Genomic DNA, 22,089 nt, shown 5'->3' with positions numbered 1-22,089 from the left:
CAGAAAACTGAGAAACACAAATATACGGTACAGTTTGTGCCGGTGTCACATCTTTGAGAGGAAATGGAGCCAAAGGGGTCGGTGTGTAGCGCTGCAGCAGCAGTCTGCTCTGCACGCAGGCTTCCTCCAAGTTTACAGTAAAACAAACTGGTGGTGTGACCAATGGCCATTTACAATTATTAATACTATTACTTTTAGCATTAGTCTATATTTTGGTTGAAACTAAGCCAGAAAAATAATAATAAATAAACATATATAAACAAAATCGATTTTTAAAAATAATATTCGATTATGGAGACTGTAACGAATATTCGAATAATCGAATAATCACTGGCATCCCTACTCTGTTCCAGCAGAGTGAAGTAAGTACATGTGTTTTCATTATTGTCTATAAGGATTCATGGCTCCACATTCGCTATTTGAATTTGCCAATTATCCTACGTCCCAATGTTGTACTCATTCTGATAAAGAAGAAACACATTGCTGTATTTTGTTCGTCAATATTTTTAAGGTGAATGCAGAGTTCTTGCGCATCACCACCAAGCCACTGCAATCGAAGTCCATGTATCAGCTGGACCACTTTTCCGACAAGCTGCTACAAATCTTCACCAGCAGAGGAGGAAGGGGAAAAAGACAAAGGAAGCCCTTGCAATCACAGATTTGGTAAGTGCAAATGCATTTTTCTTCAGATACCATGTCCTGCTTAGGGACACTTGGACTGATGCGATCTTTCTGGTCCTCAGACACCCGCTCTGTCTCACCCACATTAACTAAATTCTGTCTTGATTTGTCGACCCTGCTTTAGTGTGACAACATCAACACCAGGAGGGAGTGCATCCTGAGAAGCCTTGTAATATACCTAAATGAAGATCCAGACTCGTTTCTTCAAGGAGTATCTGGTAAGTTTATACAATATTTTTCCCATGTAGCGTTGAACAGTGTCACCCTAATTTATTAATACCATGGCATGTATTTATAATGAGAAAATCCTATGGCACACCACCATCCATAACCAAGGCTAGGTGTCTATAATGTCAACTTCTCGCTTGCGTGTATTACTTAGGTATCAATAAATGTAAAAATAAATACAGGAATAAATAAGGAAATAAATATGGATATTAATGAATAAACACATTTATACATTAATTCAGGGTTAAATAATTATATATATAAATAAATAAAATAATAAATACATGCTGAAATAAATACAGAAATAAATACATTTAAGAATAAATAAATGTAGAAATAAGTAGGTAAATGCATAAATAAATAAATATGGCAATAAATAAACGTATCAATTAATACAGAAATGAATAAATGCAGAAATAAATAAATAAATGCTGAAATAAATAAATGTTGAAATACATATAGAAATAAGTAGGTAAATGGATTAATAAATACAGAAATACATGTTTAAACTATTACAGGAATGAATAAATAAAATAATAAATTGATTCTGAAATAAATGCAGAAGTAAATAAATACATGAATAAAATAATAAATATAGAAATAAATAGGTAAATGTATGAATAAATAAGTAAAAGTTTATAAGCAAACAGGACATACATGGATAACTATCTTTATTAGATTTAATTTATTTCTACATTTTTGTACAGCTATTTATTTCTGTATTTCAGGCTCTGTATGTTGATAAGTTTAAAGCATTATTGGTCAATTAGGCGAGCCAGACAGAAGCAAATCTGCTTCTCAGTTGATGGTTTAAGAATGCTTATTTATATTTCATACACAGTTTTCTGTTTGTGGGGGTTCAGCTTTTTACTTAACATAAGTGTTGTGTGTTTGTGTTGTTTTCCAGGCCTCCGCCGCTGACGATGCAAAGAGGGACATTTCCAACAGTCATGGGGATTTACACGATCCGAAGAAACGGGGATGGGGGGCCAGAGGACGTGGGAATTGTTATCGAAGGCACTAAAGTCATGGAAAACGTAGGCAGCGTCATTGTGGGGCTCATTTATGCCCTTGATCTCAGCTTCCCGGACAACCTGAAGTACACCTTCGAGTTTCTACAGAAGGTCGTAATGAACTTGGATGGGCACAAGCTGAATGCAAAAATACAGCAGCTGAAAATCAAGCTGTTTGCATAAGAGGTGAACAAGTGTATTGTCAAGTTTCCTTAACAAATATTTTGCTTTTTTTGTAATTGTAGGTTCAAAGCAAATGGCTACACTACACTTATTCAATTACCATATATACTGTAGGGTTTGTGCAATACACTCTTTTATATATCAAAACCACCCAATGATATTCCCTGTTTGGAGAGCAGTGCAAAGCCTCCACCTTTTATAGTGTCTTTGTTGTTTGTGGCACTGGGAGATCTAGAATAGCTGGGTGTTCATTATTTTTCTGAGTTGCTTTTATCTCCTGCTCAGTCTGTTTATTGATATGTTTTATAAAAAAAGAAATGCAGACAGAAAAATAACTGACAGAGAGCTTTGACACTGTTTACACAAGTAAAGTGAGGATTGGCTATCCACCTCAAGGTGTAATGTTATGAGAATTTTAAATAAAAATATCTCAACCAGGTTTTGCCTCATGAGTGTCTTAATGGGGGATAAAGTGAAAAATAATAATATTTTTACATTATTTACCAATTAATTATATTAGTTTGAGTTGGACAAATGTAAATTCATTTAATTTACTTAACGTAATAATTTTATTTCAGCTGTATTTGATAAAAATGAGTTGGACTAACTCAATTCAATGAAATGGATGTTCTTCGTTTCAGTTGGGGCTACAAATATTTATTGGATGGAAATCCTGCCCACAATTGAATTCATCCAATGAGTTATTTTTTTGACCACTGACTGTCATTTCTCCTTGCAGAGGACAGCATAACTAAAATATGGCTCAATTTACCCCTCTCTCCCCTACTGAAAATTCTCAAACATTTCATAAATTACAAGATACAATTGATAAGTTAATCTCTTAGTTTATGACCATTTTAGAAGCAATCAATATGATGAAAAACAGCATGCATCATTCAGTAATCAAGATGGCAGCTCTTATTTTTTAATAATTTTTATTACAAATTTGAAGGCATTTCATAAAAAAAAATGTTACAAAAAGAGACAAAAGTCAAATGTACAGTGACTTTATATAACTCTTAATGGTCGTCAGTAGTTTTATAGAAGCAGCTGATACAATGCAGACAAAGCCACACTGGCCTACATTCATTCCATTAATTAACTTTTAGTGATTAGTTAATACTGTTCAAGAAATTAGATTTGTGTTGGATTGACATGTCTATTTGAGGCGATATTACAAAAATAATAAGGAAACGGGAAGGATTATCTTAATCGTTTAGTCAACTTCCTCCATTCTTGATGTGTCATCATCTCCTTCCAAGACTGGCATATCTTCATCAGCAGGCTGAATGACGTCTTCAACTGCGGAATCATCATCATCAATGCCTGTGAATGAGAATGCATTTATTAGCAACCAAAGAAACAATAATATGTAAAAGACACATTTCTGTTATGTCAGTTGTCAGAGAAATAAACCTACCAAGACCCAGCTTGATCATTCTGTAGATGCGGTTGGCATGTGTCTGTGGGTCCTCCAATGTGAATCCTGAAGACAGCAGGGAGGTCTCGTAAAGGAGGATGACCAGATCCTTCACGGCCTTATCGTTCTTGTCTGCCTCTGCCTTCTCCCTCAAGGTTTCAACGATTGGATGCAAAGGGTTGATCTCCAGGTGCTTCTTAGCCGTCATGTAGCCCATGGTGGAGTTATCTCTCAGGGCCTGAGACTTCATGATCCTCTCCATGTTAGCTGTCCAGCCGTAGGTGCTTGTGACAATGCAGCAGGGGGAAGAGACCAGGCGGTTGGACACTGTGACCTGTTATAAATAAAATGTTGTATTATTGTCATGATCAAGCAAAATGGACTATTAAAGCAACATCAACATTTAAGAAATGTTTCAGTCATTTCCCCTGACCTTTTCAATCTTCTTGTCGAGAATGTCCTTCATGATCTTGCAAATGTTTTCAAATTTGTTTTTCAGCTCCTCCTGCTTCTTCACGTCGGCCTCATCTTCTGGGAGCTCCAGGCCTTCCTTGGTCACTGAAACCAGGTTCTTGCCATCATACTCCTTCAGCTGCTGGACACAGTACTCATCGATGGGCTCGATCATGTAAATAACCTCAAGGCCGGCTTTGCGAAGGCGCTCCACAAAGGCAGAGTTGGCCACCTGGTCTTTGGTCTCACCTGAAAAAAATGAATTGATTAAATCAATATGGTAATCACTAAATTACTTTTATTTTTTAAATGTTAGGCAACAATATAGAAAAATAAGTGAGTTGAAAACCAACCAGTGATGTAGTAGATGTGTTTCTGGTTGTCCTTCATGCGTGACACATAGTCTTTAAGGGAAACCATCTCCTCTCCAGAGGCTGAGGTGAAGTAGCGCAGCATGTCAGAAAGCTTCTTCCTGTTCGCGGCGTCTTCGTGGATGCCAAGCTACAACAGAAAGTGATATGTTATTATAGTTCAACTGCAAATTTGAAAATGTCCTGTCACAAGGGTTAAATTCATAAATTCCTACCTTGATGTTCTTGGAGAACTGATCGTAGTACTTTTTGTAGTTTTCCTTGTCCTCAGAGAGTTCAGTGAAGAGTTCCATGCATTTCTTGACCAGGTTTTTACGGATGACCTTCAGGATCTTGCTCTGCTGCAGCATCTCTCTGGAAATGTTCAGGGGAAGATCCTCAGAGTCCACCACTCCTTTGATGAAGTCTGAAAAGAAAAAAGATTGCTTAGTCTTTCAAAGCCATACAAATGTAATTTAACAAAAGCACACATTTGACAAACAATCAAGACTTATGGGAGCTAGAGTGCATCATTTTGAAGCAATTACTATTTGAATGATATGTAATATAAGGGACTTATTTAACTCACTGAGGTACTCGGGGATGAGCTCATCGCAGTTGTCCATGATGAAGACCCTGCGCACGTACAGCTTGATGTTGTTCTTCTTCTTCTTGTTCTCAAAGAGGTCGAATGAAGCTCTTCTGGGAATGAAGAGCAAAGCACGGAACTCGAGCTGACCCTCCACCGAGAAATGCTGCAAGAGAAAACAAATAAGGTATTAGCTTTAAATGTATCAATATAGAGGATAAAATGGGTATTTTGTTGATACTTTTTTAGAAGTTAAATCATCAGTAAACCCAGCTTACTTTTACAGCGAGATGATCCTCCCAGTCGTTGGTGAGACTCTTGTAGAACTCTCCATACTCTTCATTGGTGATGTCATCAGGGTTACGGGTCCAGATTGGCTTAGTCTTGTTCAGCTCCTCGACATCAATGTACTTCTCCTTGACCTTCTTCTTCCTCTTGTTCTTGCTCTCCTTTGTGTCCTCATCCTCATCGGAGCCTACATCCTCAATCTTAGGTTTGTCCTTGTCCTCAGCGGCATCTTTATCAACTTCCTCTTCTCCCGCTTCAAGGTCCACTTCCTTCTCTCTTGTCTTCTCCACCTTGAATGTATGGAAAGAGTGGTGGTTTAGGAATTAGTTTGTGTGTGTGTGTAAATACAGAGGTGGGGGACTCGAGTCACATGACTTGACTTGCATATTTTTGGACTTGAGACTTGCTTGACTAACATTGATAAAAGACTTGACTTTGAATTCATGACTTGAGACAGATGACTCGAAAGGACTTAACTTCTTTAAATCAAACATTTGCATTGTACGGAGCCCCTAAAGGGCAATGGAAAAAAAAGATACTGTATCTCGTTTTATGAAGGAGATGACCAGTCGCTAAGGCACATGGTGTGTGTGTGTGTGTGTGTGTGTGTGTGTGTGTGTGTGTGTGTGTGTGTGTGTGTGTGTGTGTTGTGTGTGTGTGATGTGTGTGTGTGTGTGTGTGGGTGTGTGTGTGTGTGAGATTATTCCCCCTATTACTCGTTGTATGAAGGAAATGTCCGGTCACAAAGGCGCATGATGTGTGTGTGTGTGTGTGTGTGCTCTGCTCAGCTGTGTGTGTGTGTTCGGTTTTTGTCATTTGTTTTCAAATTACCATGAACAGTAATTTACACACATCTGGCCAACTCCATATGTATATGTGGTTTTTCCCAAATGAAAGAAATGTGTTTAATCTTAAAGTCATACTGTCTGCACACAAAGATATCATGCGCCCTGGTACACTATTCCATTGTATTGGCTTTGATGCAATATTTCTTTGTTCACAGACAGTTAGGAGAACAATGAGACAGTGTCATATGAGAGCACCTTAGACAAGAGAAATTCTGTGACCCTGCTGAAGGGGCACCAGGGCAGGAGGCTTAACATGTTGATGTCAAATATTTGTGTTTCACTCCCATTATCACTTTAGAGCCCTTTTAGAACTTATAGGGTTATCATTTCAGCACCCCACTCTCCATTGCTGTTTATGTTGAAAATAAAACTAAACTTTTCATAACCACAATATTTTAACTGATTTAAATGCGGAAACTGGGGTTATTCATCAGAATATCGTATGACTTGAGACTTGCTTGGGACTTGCTTAAGACTGTTAAGACTTGCACGTGTAGGACTTACTCCCACCTCTGTGTAAATATCATAGGTCACAATAAGTTTTAAGTCTGAATGTGTATTCTTGGTAAAGGAAGGTACAACTTACAAAAAGTGTAATAGGGTAGCCAATGAACTGGGAGTGCTTCTTCACAACTTCCTTGACGCGCTTATCCTCACAGTATTCTGTCATATCTTCTTTGAGGTAAAGGATAACTCTTGTGCCTCTGCCAATGGACTCTCCTAGAAGTAGCAATACAAATCAATGATGAGAACTGGATTATGAGTCAAATTGTAACTATCATGCAAATTATTGAATATTTATTATCATATCAAAGAGGGAACTTACCAGAGTCCACTTTGACTGTGAATGAGCCTCCAGCTGCAGACTCCCAAATGTATTGCTCGTCATCGTTGTGCTTGGTAATGACTGTCACCCTCTCAGCCACTAGGTATGCGGAGTAGAAACCCACACCAAACTGACCGATCATGGAGATGTCGGCCCCAGCTTGCAGAGCCTCCATGAAAGCCTTGGTACCAGACTTGGCGATTGTGCCCAGGTTGTTGATCAGGTCCGCCTTGGTCATGCCGACACCAGTGTCAATCAAGGTAAGTGTGCGAGCAAGCACGTCAGGCCTCACTTCGATTTTCAGGTCTTTGCAGGACTCAAGTTTGGTGGGGTCTGTCAAGCTTTCATATCTGATTTTGTCCAGGGCCTAAAGGGATAACATTGTGAAATGGTGATGCTTGCTAACATGGGAGGGCTTCCAAATTTAAATGATAAAAGGGCTGATTTTACTTACATCTGAGGAATTGGAGATGAGCTCTCTAAGGAAGATCTCTTTGTTTGAGTAGAAGGTGTTGATGATAAGAGACATCAGCTGAGCAATCTCAGCCTGGAAAGCAAAGGTCTCCACATCCTCCTCCACAACGTTTCCGGCAGCAGGCATCTAAAAAAAGAGCCACATATAACATTGAGTTATTCTGCATTCATAAATATGCTTCTTACGCTTAAACATGATAATTTGCGCTAAAATACAATTGTAATGTATGTGTTGAAACCGTGCCTCCTGCTGTTTTATTGACCCCCTCCACCCCCCTTGTAAAAGGCAGCCTCGTGGCATGAAGTGGTCAGCTTTTGCAGATGAACACATGTTCCATCTGTCAATCAAAGCTGCCATTTGCTTAATGGGTGGAGTTATGGTGCCTTCCCCAACCCCCAAAGCTTTCCTGCTTTGTCATTCAACACCTTTATTTTAAATTTTAAATTAAGGTTTAGCACCAAATAATCCAAAGATGTAAGAAAACGACATCTGTTCTACAACTTCTACAAATGTGGAACATCAATGATTTTTTTATTGCGAATGAGAAATGAAATTGTCTGATGGTATAATTTCTTCAAACCTTCAACATTTCAAGACGAGAATAGTCCTAACAAAAAGTTAGTTTGACTAAATTACATTCCAACATAAATCGCACTTCTGTAATGTTTTTTGCACCGGCATGTGAAGCTGCTGTGCCTGCTGTTTGTGCCTGCCGGTCTCCATGATCTTCCGCCATTGCTCTCACACATACTGTAGGGTCACCCTGCTTGCCATGTGTTCCCTGCATCTCACTTGGAGAGTAATGGTAAATGTGCTACTCTGCCACACAAAAAATACCTGATATAGGCCTACTGAGAAGTGTACTTTTGGATACATTTGCACAATTTTATCATACAATTGTTTGATTTTCATGTATTCTACAATGAAGCAAGTATTCTTGCTGTTGATACTGTGTTCTCCTTTAATCAACTAGTAAAATATAACACCATATACATTTTAACTTTGGAATGCAAAAAACATAGCTGTACTTAATGTGATATGTTTAAGTCTTACCTTGAAAATAATGTATTCCTACAGTCTCTTCTTGATGAAACCTTGTAAAATGTGTTGTCCTCAAATGATTGAAGAGCTCCAAGTGTGCTTGCTGCTCCTCTCCTGGGCAGTTAACTCTCCCTTGATGTGTTCAAGTGAATCAATGCAGCACTCACGACAAGCTGGTGTCTTTTTATACTCAAGGGGTGGTTTCTAGAAGCTCCCATTCAGAAGCTTCCAGAAAATGTGTTCACTACTTTAAGGGGGGTGTAAAGGAAAAGCCTGGAAGGGGGTTGTGAGAGCCCTAAAGTTTATGTGCCCTTATAGGGCAGCGGAGTCACAAGCAGTGCCTGTCAATCACATTCAGAGTTGCCCTGATAGCCTATCTAAAACTCTTAGGCCCCATACCCCCCTGCTATCGTCACAGCTGTCCAGGCCTTTTGCTATCAGCTGCTGTCTGTGCCTCACACACACTTTAGGGCCTCCTATGTTGAGCAGGCCCATTTATTCTTTAGGTGTGCGAGATTGGGGGTAATCTCAGAGTTGAGCTACACATTAAACAATTGTACTTAAATTATTATTTGTATATGTGATGTATTAATATAATTAATATGAATAAACACTACTAAAGATCTTTGATACAAAAAAAAGTATTGTCACGGTGGGGTAAGGAAGGCAGGACCCAAATGCAGGAGAAAATAGGGGAGGCAAGAATTGGAGTATAACACAAGGCACGCTTTAATTTATAAAAAGCTGATGACTAAGAAAAACCAAAGACAAACTAAACATTCACAAACCATACACACAAGGGTAATCACAAGACAAGACACAGCTGGGGGAGGTGAAACACAGAGGCAGCATGTGAACACAAAAGACAATCAGGCACAGGAGGGAACACAGGAAGTAAACCAGACAAGACACAAGGAGGAAAATGCATTTAAAAATAAAACTATCAACCAAACCCCATAATCATGACAATTATTAGATCTTTCAGCCTTATCTTATGTACTAAACAGAATCAGACATCTTAACATGAACACATTTCAGAGTTTATTGGCCTCAGTTGCAACTTTGAATGTTTTGGGGATGATTGACAGGCCTTGTTATGACATCAAGAGGCAACATTAGGTGGAATTAGGGTAAAACATTGTAGCAATGTAGTCTCTCTGTCCTGGAACTTCGACATGTGTGTCTTATGGCTAGTAACAGTACAATTTAGAAATGTTTTGTATATTGAAATTGAAAAATTACACATAGTTATGATTGGCAAATTTGCAAAGTTTAACTATAGGCTACAAGAGAATGTAAAAAGGGACACTGCTGCTAATACCCCTATAACATTTGCAATAATCCCACACAATGTATATGTGGTACTTTACAGTAAATTAAAGAGCTAGAATTTTTTAGTGTGGGTGTTAGTGACTTCAGCTGACCAGAGGATGGCAGTGTATTACACTTTCCACAGATCTGTTATATAATATAAATATATCCTCACTTAGAGGCTGAATAACACTGAGAAACATGAAGAATTGTTGCAAATACTTTAAGATTATATTTTCTGAAGGAATGAGCCAGATTCCCCGTAGGTTAAATAGTCTGAATAAAACGGTAAGTGAATGTACTTTTTTGATTGAGCCATGATACAGAACGCCTGGGTGCCACCTATAAAAACATTGTTTACTGTGTGTGACCACATTGATTTCTTTATTTTAATTACACTAAACCATTGCTTTTCTATATTTTAATCATACAAAGATTGACCATTTGTTGCTGCTTCTTCCCTGGGTAAAGAGTAATAGCCTACAACATTTGATGGTGATGGTTAACAAATTCAATTGCACCATTAATAAATATAATATATTCTTATTGTATTAATTATATACAATTGTGACTTTATATATCACTTTTATAGAAATATGTTTGCCTATATTCGATTATGCAGCCTATTCTATTATATAATTACAGCTACTTAGTTGTTATCTTTATTTTAGAAGGAAACAGCATTAAATAGATTTAATGTATCTATAAAGTATATAATTCATTGGATTTGTATACACTATGTTTATGTTTCTAGTTTTGACTCACATGACTATATTCTCTGTACGCATGGCTGCAGAACTTCAACGCTGCAACGCATGCGCTGTCACTAACATCCGGGGCTCGGACAAGGATGAACGCCAATTTCCAAGATGGCGGCGGAGGGAGGAGGGAAGGAGATGAACGAAATTAAAACTCAATTCACCACCCGAGAAGGCGTCTACAAACTCCTCACTCACTCCGAATACAGCCGCCCGAACAGGGTGCCTTTCAACTCGCAGGGCTCCAATCCCGTCAAGGTCTCCTTCGTCAATGTAAACGACCAGTCCGGCAACGGCGACAGGATCTGTTTCAATGTGGGCCGGGAACTCTACTTTTATATCTACAAAGGCGTGAGAAAGGTAAACAATAAAGACTGCAGCAACCGAGCCCGCACTGTCCAGGAGCAGCCCGTTGGTGTGGCATCTTGAAACGTGTTGCACCCCGGCTGTCAACTCTCCTAGCTTCTGTCATTGAAGTGCGCAGCTTGTCAAGACAAGGCCATGTAGCAGACCTAGCTAAGTTAGGAGCTAATTAGCATTCTTAGCTAACATCGCCACAGTACTTGTTGTTGCTTCGACGAGACTTTTGTACGCTTCACAGCCCGCTGGTTATTTTAAGATCTCAGTCAGTGATAAGCTGTGACACTAAATGTTCCATCACAGTGGATAACGTGAGAAAAGGCTTGTCATGTCTTATAATGTGTTTGTTTATCTTCGTGCTTTAATTAAATGGTGAAGGGGAGGCAAGTTGTCAACAGTGCTCACCAGCAGGGTCAACTTTGGTACATCTATTACAGAACTAACTGGTCACATTGTTAGCTGTCGGAGTGGTGATGAGGGGGGTTTGTTATTCGTGATGTAGGGATGTGTTCACTTTACTGTCAGGAGTTGGATGTGATGTAATAGGATCCACTGTTTGGTTGCACACAGTGATGATGTCATTGCAGCAAGCCACGTTTGGGCTTGTTTAGCAGGGATGGGGACTGTGACAGTCAGTGATTGTCCCTGGATCAGCTACAGAATACGCAATCTAATAATGGCAGCCTATTCTCCCTGTGAGAGCTCTGCTGCTGCTATTTCTACAATTCATGTGTACTTGGTGGTCTCTCACATTCTTTCAGCCCAGTCAAATCAAACAAGGGAAGTTGTATTTATTAGGGCTGTTATCAATTTACAAAAATCGTAATTTAGTAACTGGTAATGCATTTTTTGTTTTGTGGTTCTTGTTCAACTCACTGTGACTGATTCTTATTGTGCTTCCCTCCCTTGTAATTGACTGTATGGCCGGCATTTGAATATAGATGTGGCATGGTCTCCAATATTTAAGCCTTTATTGCAGCTCTGACAGCACAAAGAGAAGCCATTTGTCTAATGAAAGACCGAGACAAGTTGTCAACATCACTGTGTGGCCCTCCCATTTATCCAAAGTGGAGAAACTTTGCATGTCTATTCCTTCATCTGTTTAATTTAAATTATTGTGGTGTGGCTCTCATTCTAAAAATGTACACTTCCCTCACTGAATTGACAGTAGTCTGGAACCAGCTTGTTTTGAATTTGGTTGCCAATTGGAAACCTTAACATCCCTTTGGGATTAGAATTTTATTTTATTTAGAGCAGCCTGTCCTTGACAACACTAACAGCTTTTAAAATACATCCATTAAGATTTGTCTCCGTCTCCTTTTCAATGCATGAAAATAGATCCCAAGAGTAGCATCTATATTTGTATTATCCTTTTAGACTCATTACAGAATTATCTCAACTTCCTTTTTCCTACAATAATGAAACAGTTCAACATTTTTTCAGTAATAAATAAGGTCCGTTTTGATGGTTATGATTGTCTTCATTTTATTAAAGCTTACAAGATTCGAGTTTGTGTGATTACGTCTGGAATAATCTAATCTAATCACTAATGTTGGACTTGAGTTCTGTTTTCACCCAACACACTAAACAGTTACCTCTAAGGTCTGCCTGTGCTGGTCTTCCTCTATTTTTGGATAATGACTTTCCATGTGTCACAATTAATTAGCATCATGCATTAGGAACATTCGGTTGGCACTTAGTAGACATCAACAAAGAGAAGATGGCAGCCAACAATGCTCTTGGGATATTTGTCCCAGCAGGTATTGAAAGATTTAGGAGTCTTAGACTTTAATTGATCCCATTTCTGGGTTCCTGATCTGGGATAAGTTGTCCCCTGGTGGTGTTTGAGAGAATGTAATGTCATTTCTTTACTGCGACTGCACTATATAAATGGATTATATGTCAACCTTCCTGTACAAGAAAGCTTTGGAGAAGAAATCTGGGATAAACTTTAGCGCCAAGTTGTGAAGTATTAGAGGTCACCTTGAAGGAGAGTGTCTGAAATATAAATTAGTTATTATGAACAAAATGGTTGCTTGTCTTTTCTAAGCAATGTCAAAATCATACTCATTTGTGTGTATTTGTCTTTGTCTAGGCTGCCGATCTTAGTAAACCCATAGACAAGAGGATATACAAAGGAACGCAGCCCACATGTCATGACTTCAACCCCATCACAGCCACAGCGGAGAGCGTCTCCCTGCTGGTGGGCTTCTCTGCCGGCCAGGTGCAGCTCATCGACCCCATAAAGAAGGAAACCAGCAAACTCTTCAATGAGGAGGTGGGTTCTATAGCCGACTGAAGACATGTTTGTGGAGGGGATGATTAACAATGGTTTTTCCAAGAACAACATCAATGTGATTTTTAACGTACTAACTAAGATTTTATAAAAAAAAGAATGTCTGTCTGCTTAGGCTCTTTTAATTAACTGCATTACTGTTCTCCATATGATTGTTAGGGGAGGGCAAAACAATTAACTTTATTGCTTGCTGTCAGCTTGAAGATTTGATTGATTCAAAGTTCTGTCAGAGGTGATAGGGTGATCAGATAAATATATTTTTAAAATAATTTTTCAATCTTAGTTCTAGTCAGCGTCTGAGCTTATGTTGCTTAGGCTTGATTGCTAACATTGAGTTTTAGTTGTCCGCTGTTGAAATAATTAAATAACCAGTGTCTTATTTTCTCTTTCTGTTTCTTTGTCCCTCTCCCCCCAGAGACTTATAGACAAGTCCCGAGTAACGTGTGTGCGATGGGTTCCTGGTTCGGAGAGCTTGTTCCTGGTGGCCCACTCCAGCGGCAGCATGTATTTGTACAACGTGGAGAATACCTGCGGCACCACGGCGCCTCACTACCAGCTCCTGAAGCAGGGAGAAAACTATGCAGTGCATACCTGCAAGAGCAAGTCGGCTCGCAACCCGCTGCTGCGCTGGACGGTGGGCGAAGGGGCGCTCAACGAGTTCGCCTTCTCCCCTGATGGCAAGTATCTGGCGTGTGCGAGCCAGGACGGCTTCCTGCGGGTGTTTGGCTTCGACGCCGCGGAGCTCCACGGGACAATGAAGAGCTACTTTGGCGGCTTACTGTGTGTGTGCTGGAGCCCAGACGGACGGTATATCGTGGCAGGAGGGGAGGACGACCTGGTGACGGTGTGGTCGTTCTCGGACTGCAGAGTGATCGCTCGGGGGCATGGTCACAAGTCGTGGGTGAGCGTGGTAGCGTTTGACCACTGCACCACCAGTGTGGAGGACGGCGACCCTCCGGCTGAGTTCAGCGGCAGTGACGAGGAGTTCCATGAGCAGATTCACTTCGGTGCGGGCAGAGACCGGGCTAACAGCGCTCATTCTCGGCTTTCTAAGAGAAACTCAACGGACAGTAGGCCTGTAAGCGTCACCTACAGGTTCGGCTCGGTGGGCCAGGACACCCAGCTGTGTCTGTGGGACCTAACAGAGGACATTCTCTTCCCTCACCTCCCTTTGTCCCGCACTAGGACTCACACTAATGTTATGAGTGCCACGAGCCCTCCAGCCACTGGACAAACTACTTCCACAACGACTACTACAACCACGACTACTACTACTACTACTGTACCTGCCACAACTCCCAGTGGCACCAATGGTAAAGACACTTTGAGCAATAGTAGCACCAGCGGAAACCCCAACCCTAACTCCCTCCCCAACACCCTGCCTCGGTCCAACAGCTTGCCACACTCCTCCAACCCAACGGGGGGCAGCACCCCTAACAGTCACACAGGCAGCAACAGCAGCACCACTACCACCACCATCACCCCCACCCCCACCCCCACCCCAAAGGGCAACAGCATCATCGACAGCGCGTTCATTGCCACGGGCGTCAGCAAGTTCGCAACGCTGTCGCTACACGACTCGCGCAAGGAGCGCCACGAGAAGGACCACAAGCGGAACCACAGCATGGGTCACATCAGCAGCAAGAGCAGCGACAAGCTCAACCAGCTTAGCTCCACACGGACGGCAAAAGCGGAAGCAGCTAAGACTCTGGGCACCACACTGTGCCCGCGCATGGAGGACTTGCCGCTGCTCGAGCCGCTGGTGTGCAAGAAGATCGCTCACGAGAGACTCACTGTGTTAATCTTCCTTGAGGACTGTCTGGTAACAGCCTGTCAGGAGGGTTTCGTTTGCACATGGGCTAGGCCCGGGAAAGTGGTGAGTGACAGGCCTCTCGAGGATACTGTCATGTGACGCCTCTTAACTTACACTGTCTCGAGCACAGGCTTTTTTTTGTTCTCGCTGCATTCAGAAGTCATTAACGCTACTGTGTGCAGACAAAAGGTTTTTGGTTATTTCATGCAAGATTTACACTAAACTCCCTCCCACCACCCCCACCACCTCAGCTTTTTCGATGGTTAATAGCACATCCTCTCCGACAGTTAACCTCACTATTCTTCTAGCCTCTTTTAATACATTCAAGTAACACTGTTGTTTGTTATCAATGTGTGTTATCTGTCTCTCCGCAGGGATTGCTATCATCTCAAAACAACGCAGCCAACTCCCCCAGTGGAACAGTAGTATAGCCCCAGTGCTGGCGCTGCTAATGACAGCTCCATGCAACAGAGACGGGGATGACCGTGGCCAAGGCCCTGCAGCGCTTCTTCACACACTGTCACACACCACACGACCTCCAGTGTAACCTTCATTTTCATCACGGCAACCCAACCAGATGCTCTCTGTGTGTTAGTGATCATGTTTAGATAACCAATGTTGGCCAAGCCAGGGTTAGAAACTCCACGCCCCTCCTTTGTAGTCCGGGCGCAACCAAGGGGGCTACTGGAAGTGAGATGGCAAGCTTTAAATCGTCCAGGAGGTTTATAGGAGGGATTGACTGGCTCATTGTTCCATCTACGGTCATATCAAGTCGTGTCTAGTCTGAAAAAAACTCTAGTACCCAATCCTTTGTGCCTGTAGATCTTTAAAGACTAGACATGCTGTAAGCATTGTGGTGATGCCTCAACCTTACCTTTTTACATGGGCTTAATTCGGAAAACGTTCCTATATTTTGTTTTCTTCAAATGTCATCCATAAAGGGAGTAAGATGAGGGAAGCTGAGTCTCTTTCATTTTTCACTTCCTGGGCGATCTCTGGTGCAGCCCCAGTCTTGACACCTGTTCAGGAGAGTGTTTTTACTTCCTTTACAAATATTTTAATCAGTGGTATCACACTTTAAAGTGTATTTGCACAGATTTTCTTTCTTTTTGTTTTTTTTCCCCCCATTTTGAATTCATGACTGTGTAAGCAAAATATTTTGAAGACAGTTTTGAAAGCACTTGGGGGGAGGGAGGGAGGGGGGGTGGCTTGTTATTGCCCTCTGTCTCGACGCTGGATGCTGCAATCATAGTTTTTTATACGGAAAAAAATTGTTTGCACTTAATAGTTTGTTAGAGGAGAATGGCTTTACATTTTTGGAGTGTGTAAGGACTCCTTGAAAAGGTTGAAATATAAATAGAATAAAAAAAAAAACCACCTTTGTATCTATTAAACATTTATTTTAATATTGTTTCAGATTAAATGGGCTCTGTATTATATGTAAATATTGTACTTCAATGATTTATGGGTGAAATTATCATTATTACATTAGGATCCTCATTTCAGAAAATAGTGATATTTCTAATACAGAAGATCTATACCTAATATTAAAATGAATCTTGAATATGCAGGTGTTTTTTTTTCTGTTGTACATATAAAGAGAATTCAGGTGTATTTTTATTAATGAAATGTTTGGTATAGGAGACATCTATGGAGTCCTCTTATCTAACAGGTAGTGCTGAATGCTAGCTAGCCTGTCGCTGCAGATTACTTTTACAACATTAGGCAGGTAGGCGCAGACGCAGCGGTCTAATTCAGCCATCACTCCGAGCTCAGGTAAACCACAGGAAGACTAACGCTGGCATACTTCCCCCTCACTAGTCCCATCCATCAACATGTGTGTGAATCCACTTTAACTAACAAATAAGACTGAAAACCATGTTCTGCGGACAGGGCTGTCGGTCCTGCTTTTGTGAGTAATAATTACTGAACTGATGCTGAACTTGTGAACAAAACATTTGACACTGTTGAAAACCAACTGACTAACGTGAGCACTTGACGATGGTGGAAGTGCTTGAGGTGAGCGTGTTTTTTCCCACATAGGAAGACTGAGGATATTAACAGTGGGAGCCTTTTCCTCCATGTGACGCCTATTAAAACAGCTTTGACAGATTACATGTTCCATTTGTGTCACTTTATTAAGTGTGTGTGTGTGCTCACTGCATGAATCAATGTCTTCATATAGAAATGTCTTCATTAGTTGGGGATAGACCGTCATGCTTCCCTCCACATGAGGTCAGAGGTCAGGCTCGGCACTCGGCAGACACAACACGAATTGAATTGGTTTCCTGCTGACCAAACACTGACTCGTATCACTTGGCTGGCATCCATACATAAAAGTAGCACCTCAATTTCTCTGTAGTATATGGGGCTCAGCTATAGTGTGTGCCAGCATTTGAACATTTGACTATAATATTACTCATTTAATTAGCCTTTATTTATACTTGAGAGATAATTGAAGGGTCACCATCATTTCCAAAAACAAGATTAAACAAATACACTTACTGAGGAGAGGCAATACTATTCAAAAAGAACATGGCCATTAAAACTAAACCTGTTGCAGAAAGGTAAATATGTAAATTAATATAATAATACATTGGATTTGTATGGCTTTTTCCTGATTCTCAAAGACACTTTACATAAAATCAGAACAGAAACAGTACAAAGACAATTTGACAATAATAATGATAATGACATGTTAATACAGGAATATTTTCACTGTAGAAAAAACCTTGTATTTTACAAATTGGGTTGAATTTGGGGGAAATTAATTCAAATGTAAACAAAATACAGTCATGTTTGACAAATACAGGTTTGACATTTCTAAAATGTCCATAAGGTATAAGAAAATGTATGTTAAGAAGGTGCTATTTTGTTCAAAGCTCCTGGAACACTAAACAGATCAGCACAAGACTTATGAGGTCTGGCTGGCCTAACATGATCACATTTACCCCCCTTAATAGGGGGGGGGGAATGAGTCAGTTATTCTATTTAATTGGGTTACTAAAGGCCTGCCACACAGGTGTTTTCAGTTAGCAGCTAATTAAGCCTCAGCAGGGGAGCTGTGCTGGAAATGACATGAGGAATAAAACCAAAGGCCCTGCACACCCACACAGGGTTTTCACTAATTCTAGTTGATTAGAACTCTTTTAAATGGACAGTGTCCCCCAAAATCAGAAATACATATTGTAGATTGTTTTAGAGTTGCAGAGTTTTGGAGATATTATCCATTGAAATGCCTTTTCTCAAACATGTTGCAAGTAGATGTAAGCACTTGTCTAGTAGTGAGTGCTCAAGCCGGCAAAAAAATACATTGGAAAAGCTTAACAGCAATGTCTCTTTACCGAGATCAGACCTTGTTGTAAACAGTTCCATGTAGGAACCTTATTATCTTTACAGAAATGTATTAGCTAACTTTAAAGCTCACACGAAACAATCAAAATGAGAGGATAGATTTGTTTTTATTGAAGGGGGAACTTTCCCTTTTGCAGGTCATGTCCTGACATGATTGCACCTCCATTAGGAATTAATTGAACTGAAATGAGTCAGTTATTAAGCCCTGCCACACAGGTGTTTCCAGTTATCTGCTAATTAGACTCCAGTCTTTCGCCATAATGGAAATTACATGAGGGGTTAAACCAAAGTCCATGTATTAAGACCCTGCTCACTCACACAGGTTGTTTCAGTTATTCGAACTGATTAGACCTTTTTCGGTTGGGTGGAACTCTACAGGGGATTACTGAAGGTCACCAAAATGCATCTATTGGTATAACAGTTACAGGTGTAATTTTGGTAAGTCCCAATCAGACACAGTTGTTACAGCCCTGACAAGGCTAATCAGCCATGCTAAGTGAAACCACCCTAGAGGGTGAACCGAAGTTGTCTAGGGTTTTTAATGAAGGGGGATTAGAGTGCTTTGGGAGAAAAAACACATGCAAAGGAAGATTAATAACATGAATGCATAATTATTAATTATCTAATGAAATAGTATTATAGTCACAGTCATGTTTTTCTGCATTGCATATACTTTTCATACTTTATATGCATTTTCCTGATTCTTCTTACATACTTTTACCTACCATTTTAATACAGGACTTTTACTTAATAAATAGTGTTTTGTAATAGTTATCCGAACTTTTAATTTTGAAAGGAAATAGACAAATATGACCAATACACAAACATGTCACTTACCTGACCTTAAAGAGTAATGTTAGCTGATATTACATGTATTTCTCCTATGTAAATTATTCCTAATTTGGAGCATGTTTGGGTTACAGTGGCCAGCAGGGGGCAGTATTGTTCAGAGTATAGAGATCTTCCTCATAACCATCAGATGATCTTGCATTAATAAAAGTATTCACTTGATCAAAAGGGCAACACATTGTCACATATGAATATCCTGTTGCCCCCCTATTTACCAATGTATGCCTATACTTCAACTTACTACTTCATATATATTTGATATTCCAAGTGGGGAGTAAAACTGCACCTCTATAATTTACGAGTGACTTTTTGAAGAAACACGAGCACTCACAGCCATTAAAACCGTCAGCCTTTGGCATCAGGGGGGATGAAGAGGTGGGGGGAGTGATCGGCAGGCCGGAGAGGCCCGATCAGCCTGTCAGGGTGTCAGTCAGCAAATGATGGATGCTGACTGACTGTCTGATGCCGCCTGAGCCTCACCAGTCAATGCTGAGCTGGCATCAATCAGGATTGGAGCTTAAAGTGAGATGTTTTACATAAAAACATCACACCAACAATAATACACATATGTTGTTATCTGTCTCCAAGGTACCTTTGCTGTCAACCACATTTATTCATTGTATACAAACCCAGCCATTTTGTAGAGCAATCAAAAGTCTACAGTGAAAACTAGGAAAACAACTATTTATCTTGCACCCTCAGGGAAATAGTTCCCACTTGATAGGAATTCAATGAATTGAGAGAGAATCCCATTGCCTCGGTTAGCCCCTGCTTTAATGTTCTCAGTGATGCAATTCCCTCGTCTGCATGCCTCTATTGACCCAGAGTTTTGTTTACCAAGCAATGTGTGCAGCGGCTATGAATGATTAATATACTCCCTCTGTGCTATAAGCCTTAAGAATGAGCAGGGGTCTATGTGTTGGAAAAACCTGACAGTTTCAGATAATGGGCCGGGAAAAATAAATGAGTAGGAGACAAAAGTCTGCAAAAATGACACTCACTATTATCAGTGATGGATTTTCTTTGAACAAACAGATTTAAAGTCAGATTACGGAAAAACACAACAACTAAAAGCTAGGTTTCCACACATTCCAAAGGGATATTCATTAAGCCCATTGTTAAGACCTGAGGTCAGATCTGAAGGAATGAGTCAGGAAGTAGGGATAGTATGCCAAATTAATTGGGAAACTGGAACCCTTCTTTAAAATGGCTGTTTTAGCATTTGGCAAATGGGTGTCTTGGACTCCAATGTATCAAGTGTAATTTCCTCACCAGCACCTAGTCAATTAAAAATAATTAGGCAACCACCTGTGTATCTGTGAATAAGGTAATATTGAAAAATAAGCATCAGGAGTAGCCTAGTAATAAACCAATGGCTAATTAAATTGTTATGTTGTTGTTATTTAAGTTACTGTAGTGAGTAGTCCAATAGTATTCTCCTTTTAGCTCTGTTTTTAGTATGCACACAATGCTGAACCAAAATCCTCTTTCTAAACTGTCTACCGTTTTGTGCTGAGCACCAAAAGTTATTGCTAGCAGGTAGCAGCTGCCTACTGAAAACGTTTGAAGAGCTATGATGGCAAACCAAAACAACAAGCTGAAAGATAATAAAATGCTCCATACAGCTGAGTGAAATAACTCTGGGGTGATAGTTATAACTGAAAATGACTATTCACACTAAATGTAGTAATTGAACACAACAAAGGCGATAGCTGATTAATGTCCAGGTTGAGCGGTTATCAGGTTAATGAAGTTGTTTTTATATCTACATCTTCATTATAACCATATAGTTTGTTACATTCTATGAATCACACCCATACGTGTTTTGACTACATTCTGCGGCAGCTTGTTATCATTAGCTCACACAAGTGTAGAAGTAGGACATACATTGTTATGCTTATACAATAATTCATTCAAATGAATGATTCACCCTGTGGCTATACCACAAGGCACATAATAAGTAATGAATACATTGGAATCGAAACAGATAGGAGCTTGTCTTTTCAAACATCTCTCCCCCTCTATCCTATTAACCTTGGACTAAATGTATTATCTGTGATTGTATGTGTCAATTTCCTTGGTTTTCTCTACTCATCTGTATATTGTCTGATTGTCTTGTTTCACTCATCATTATTTGATGGTTTACTGAGCAGTAAGATAACAGGACCATAAAAAGATTTGATCCATAATTTGAGGATTTTCTTTTCATTCTTGCTCTCAACTGTTAAACTAAGTAGAGCATTTCAAATGACAGTTTCAAGGGCTCAAGCATCATTTAAGCATTATTCACCAAAAATCAGCACTGAGCCATTTCCTCCTATTCTCAATTCTATTCTGAGCCGTTTCCCTTGAGGTGCGAGCCCAATTATTGGCCCTCTAGCACAGGAGCAGCTGCTCAAATTGTCACATGACCTATGCACATAGTCCCGGGTCACATGTCTTCACACTGCATTAGGAATAAAAGTTCACACAAATATGAGCAGATTGTGCTGTCAGTTTGTGGGTGCTTTGTAAGGCTTCATCAGTGTTGCTCAGTCTTGTGTTAATGTGCCATTGATACATGCCTTACATTTGTCATATTAAATTCATGTGATGTTTAGGTATTCTACGTCGAGAGCTCTCTGAAAGGCCCTATAGCAGAGTATGCTGGAGGATCTATTTAATATGAACAGTATGAAGAGTCCAGTCAGCGATAACATTGCTGTTATTTGAGATTTCGAACAATGTGCAGAAGTGATTGTTAAACATTGCCGGAGGGGGAGGGGATCAATGCAGCATCAGAGAAGCCACCGAGCTCGGGCTTCAGCGGAAACCATCGATACCGAGCTGGGTTCCAAGCACTTAAAATGGAAATGCATCTTCAACAGCCACAACACGAACAAGAAAGTTGTATCGGTGTCTTGGGATCTCTCCAGATGCAACGTGGGCATTCATCTGTGAAATCAAAATCTCT

General features: G+C 40.2%; 2 protein-coding genes across 2 annotated transcripts; one reads left to right on the top strand and one right to left on the bottom strand.

Moving 5' to 3' along the window:
• Nucleotides 1-2,995: 2,995 nt before the first annotated feature.
• Nucleotides 2,996-8,584, bottom strand: hsp90aa1.1 (heat shock protein 90, alpha (cytosolic), class A member 1, tandem duplicate 1). Its single transcript, XM_010790425.1, has 11 exons — nucleotides 8,408-8,584; nucleotides 7,334-7,480; nucleotides 6,880-7,246; nucleotides 6,640-6,773; nucleotides 5,196-5,495; nucleotides 4,918-5,083; nucleotides 4,565-4,755; nucleotides 4,332-4,479; nucleotides 3,959-4,227; nucleotides 3,526-3,859; nucleotides 2,996-3,431 (listed from the first exon to the last, which is right to left on the bottom strand). Exons 2-11 carry the CDS (start codon nucleotides 7,478-7,480, stop codon nucleotides 3,322-3,324), a joined length of 2,166 nt encoding a protein of 721 aa, XP_010788727.1. The 5' UTR covers nucleotides 8,408-8,584; the 3' UTR covers nucleotides 2,996-3,321.
• A 1,949-nt stretch (nucleotides 8,585-10,533) lies between these two features.
• wdr20b (WD repeat domain 20b) lies at nucleotides 10,534-17,055 on the top strand. Its single transcript, XM_010790311.1, has 4 exons — nucleotides 10,534-10,824; nucleotides 12,920-13,102; nucleotides 13,536-14,996; nucleotides 15,308-17,055. The coding sequence occupies exons 1-4, from the start codon at nucleotides 10,576-10,578 to the stop codon at nucleotides 15,362-15,364; spliced, it is 1,950 nt and encodes a 649-aa protein (XP_010788613.1). The 5' UTR covers nucleotides 10,534-10,575; the 3' UTR covers nucleotides 15,365-17,055.
• Nucleotides 17,056-22,089: the final 5,034 nt, after the last annotated feature.

This window comes from Notothenia coriiceps, unplaced genomic scaffold, assembly GCF_000735185.1.
Source record: "Notothenia coriiceps isolate Sejong01 unplaced genomic scaffold, NC01 NC01_scaffold00000286, whole genome shotgun sequence".
Lineage (NCBI taxonomy): Eukaryota > Metazoa > Chordata > Actinopteri > Perciformes > Nototheniidae > Notothenia > Notothenia coriiceps.
The sequence above is the reverse complement of the archived record's forward strand: the minus strand, read 5'-3'. Positions and strand labels throughout refer to the sequence as shown.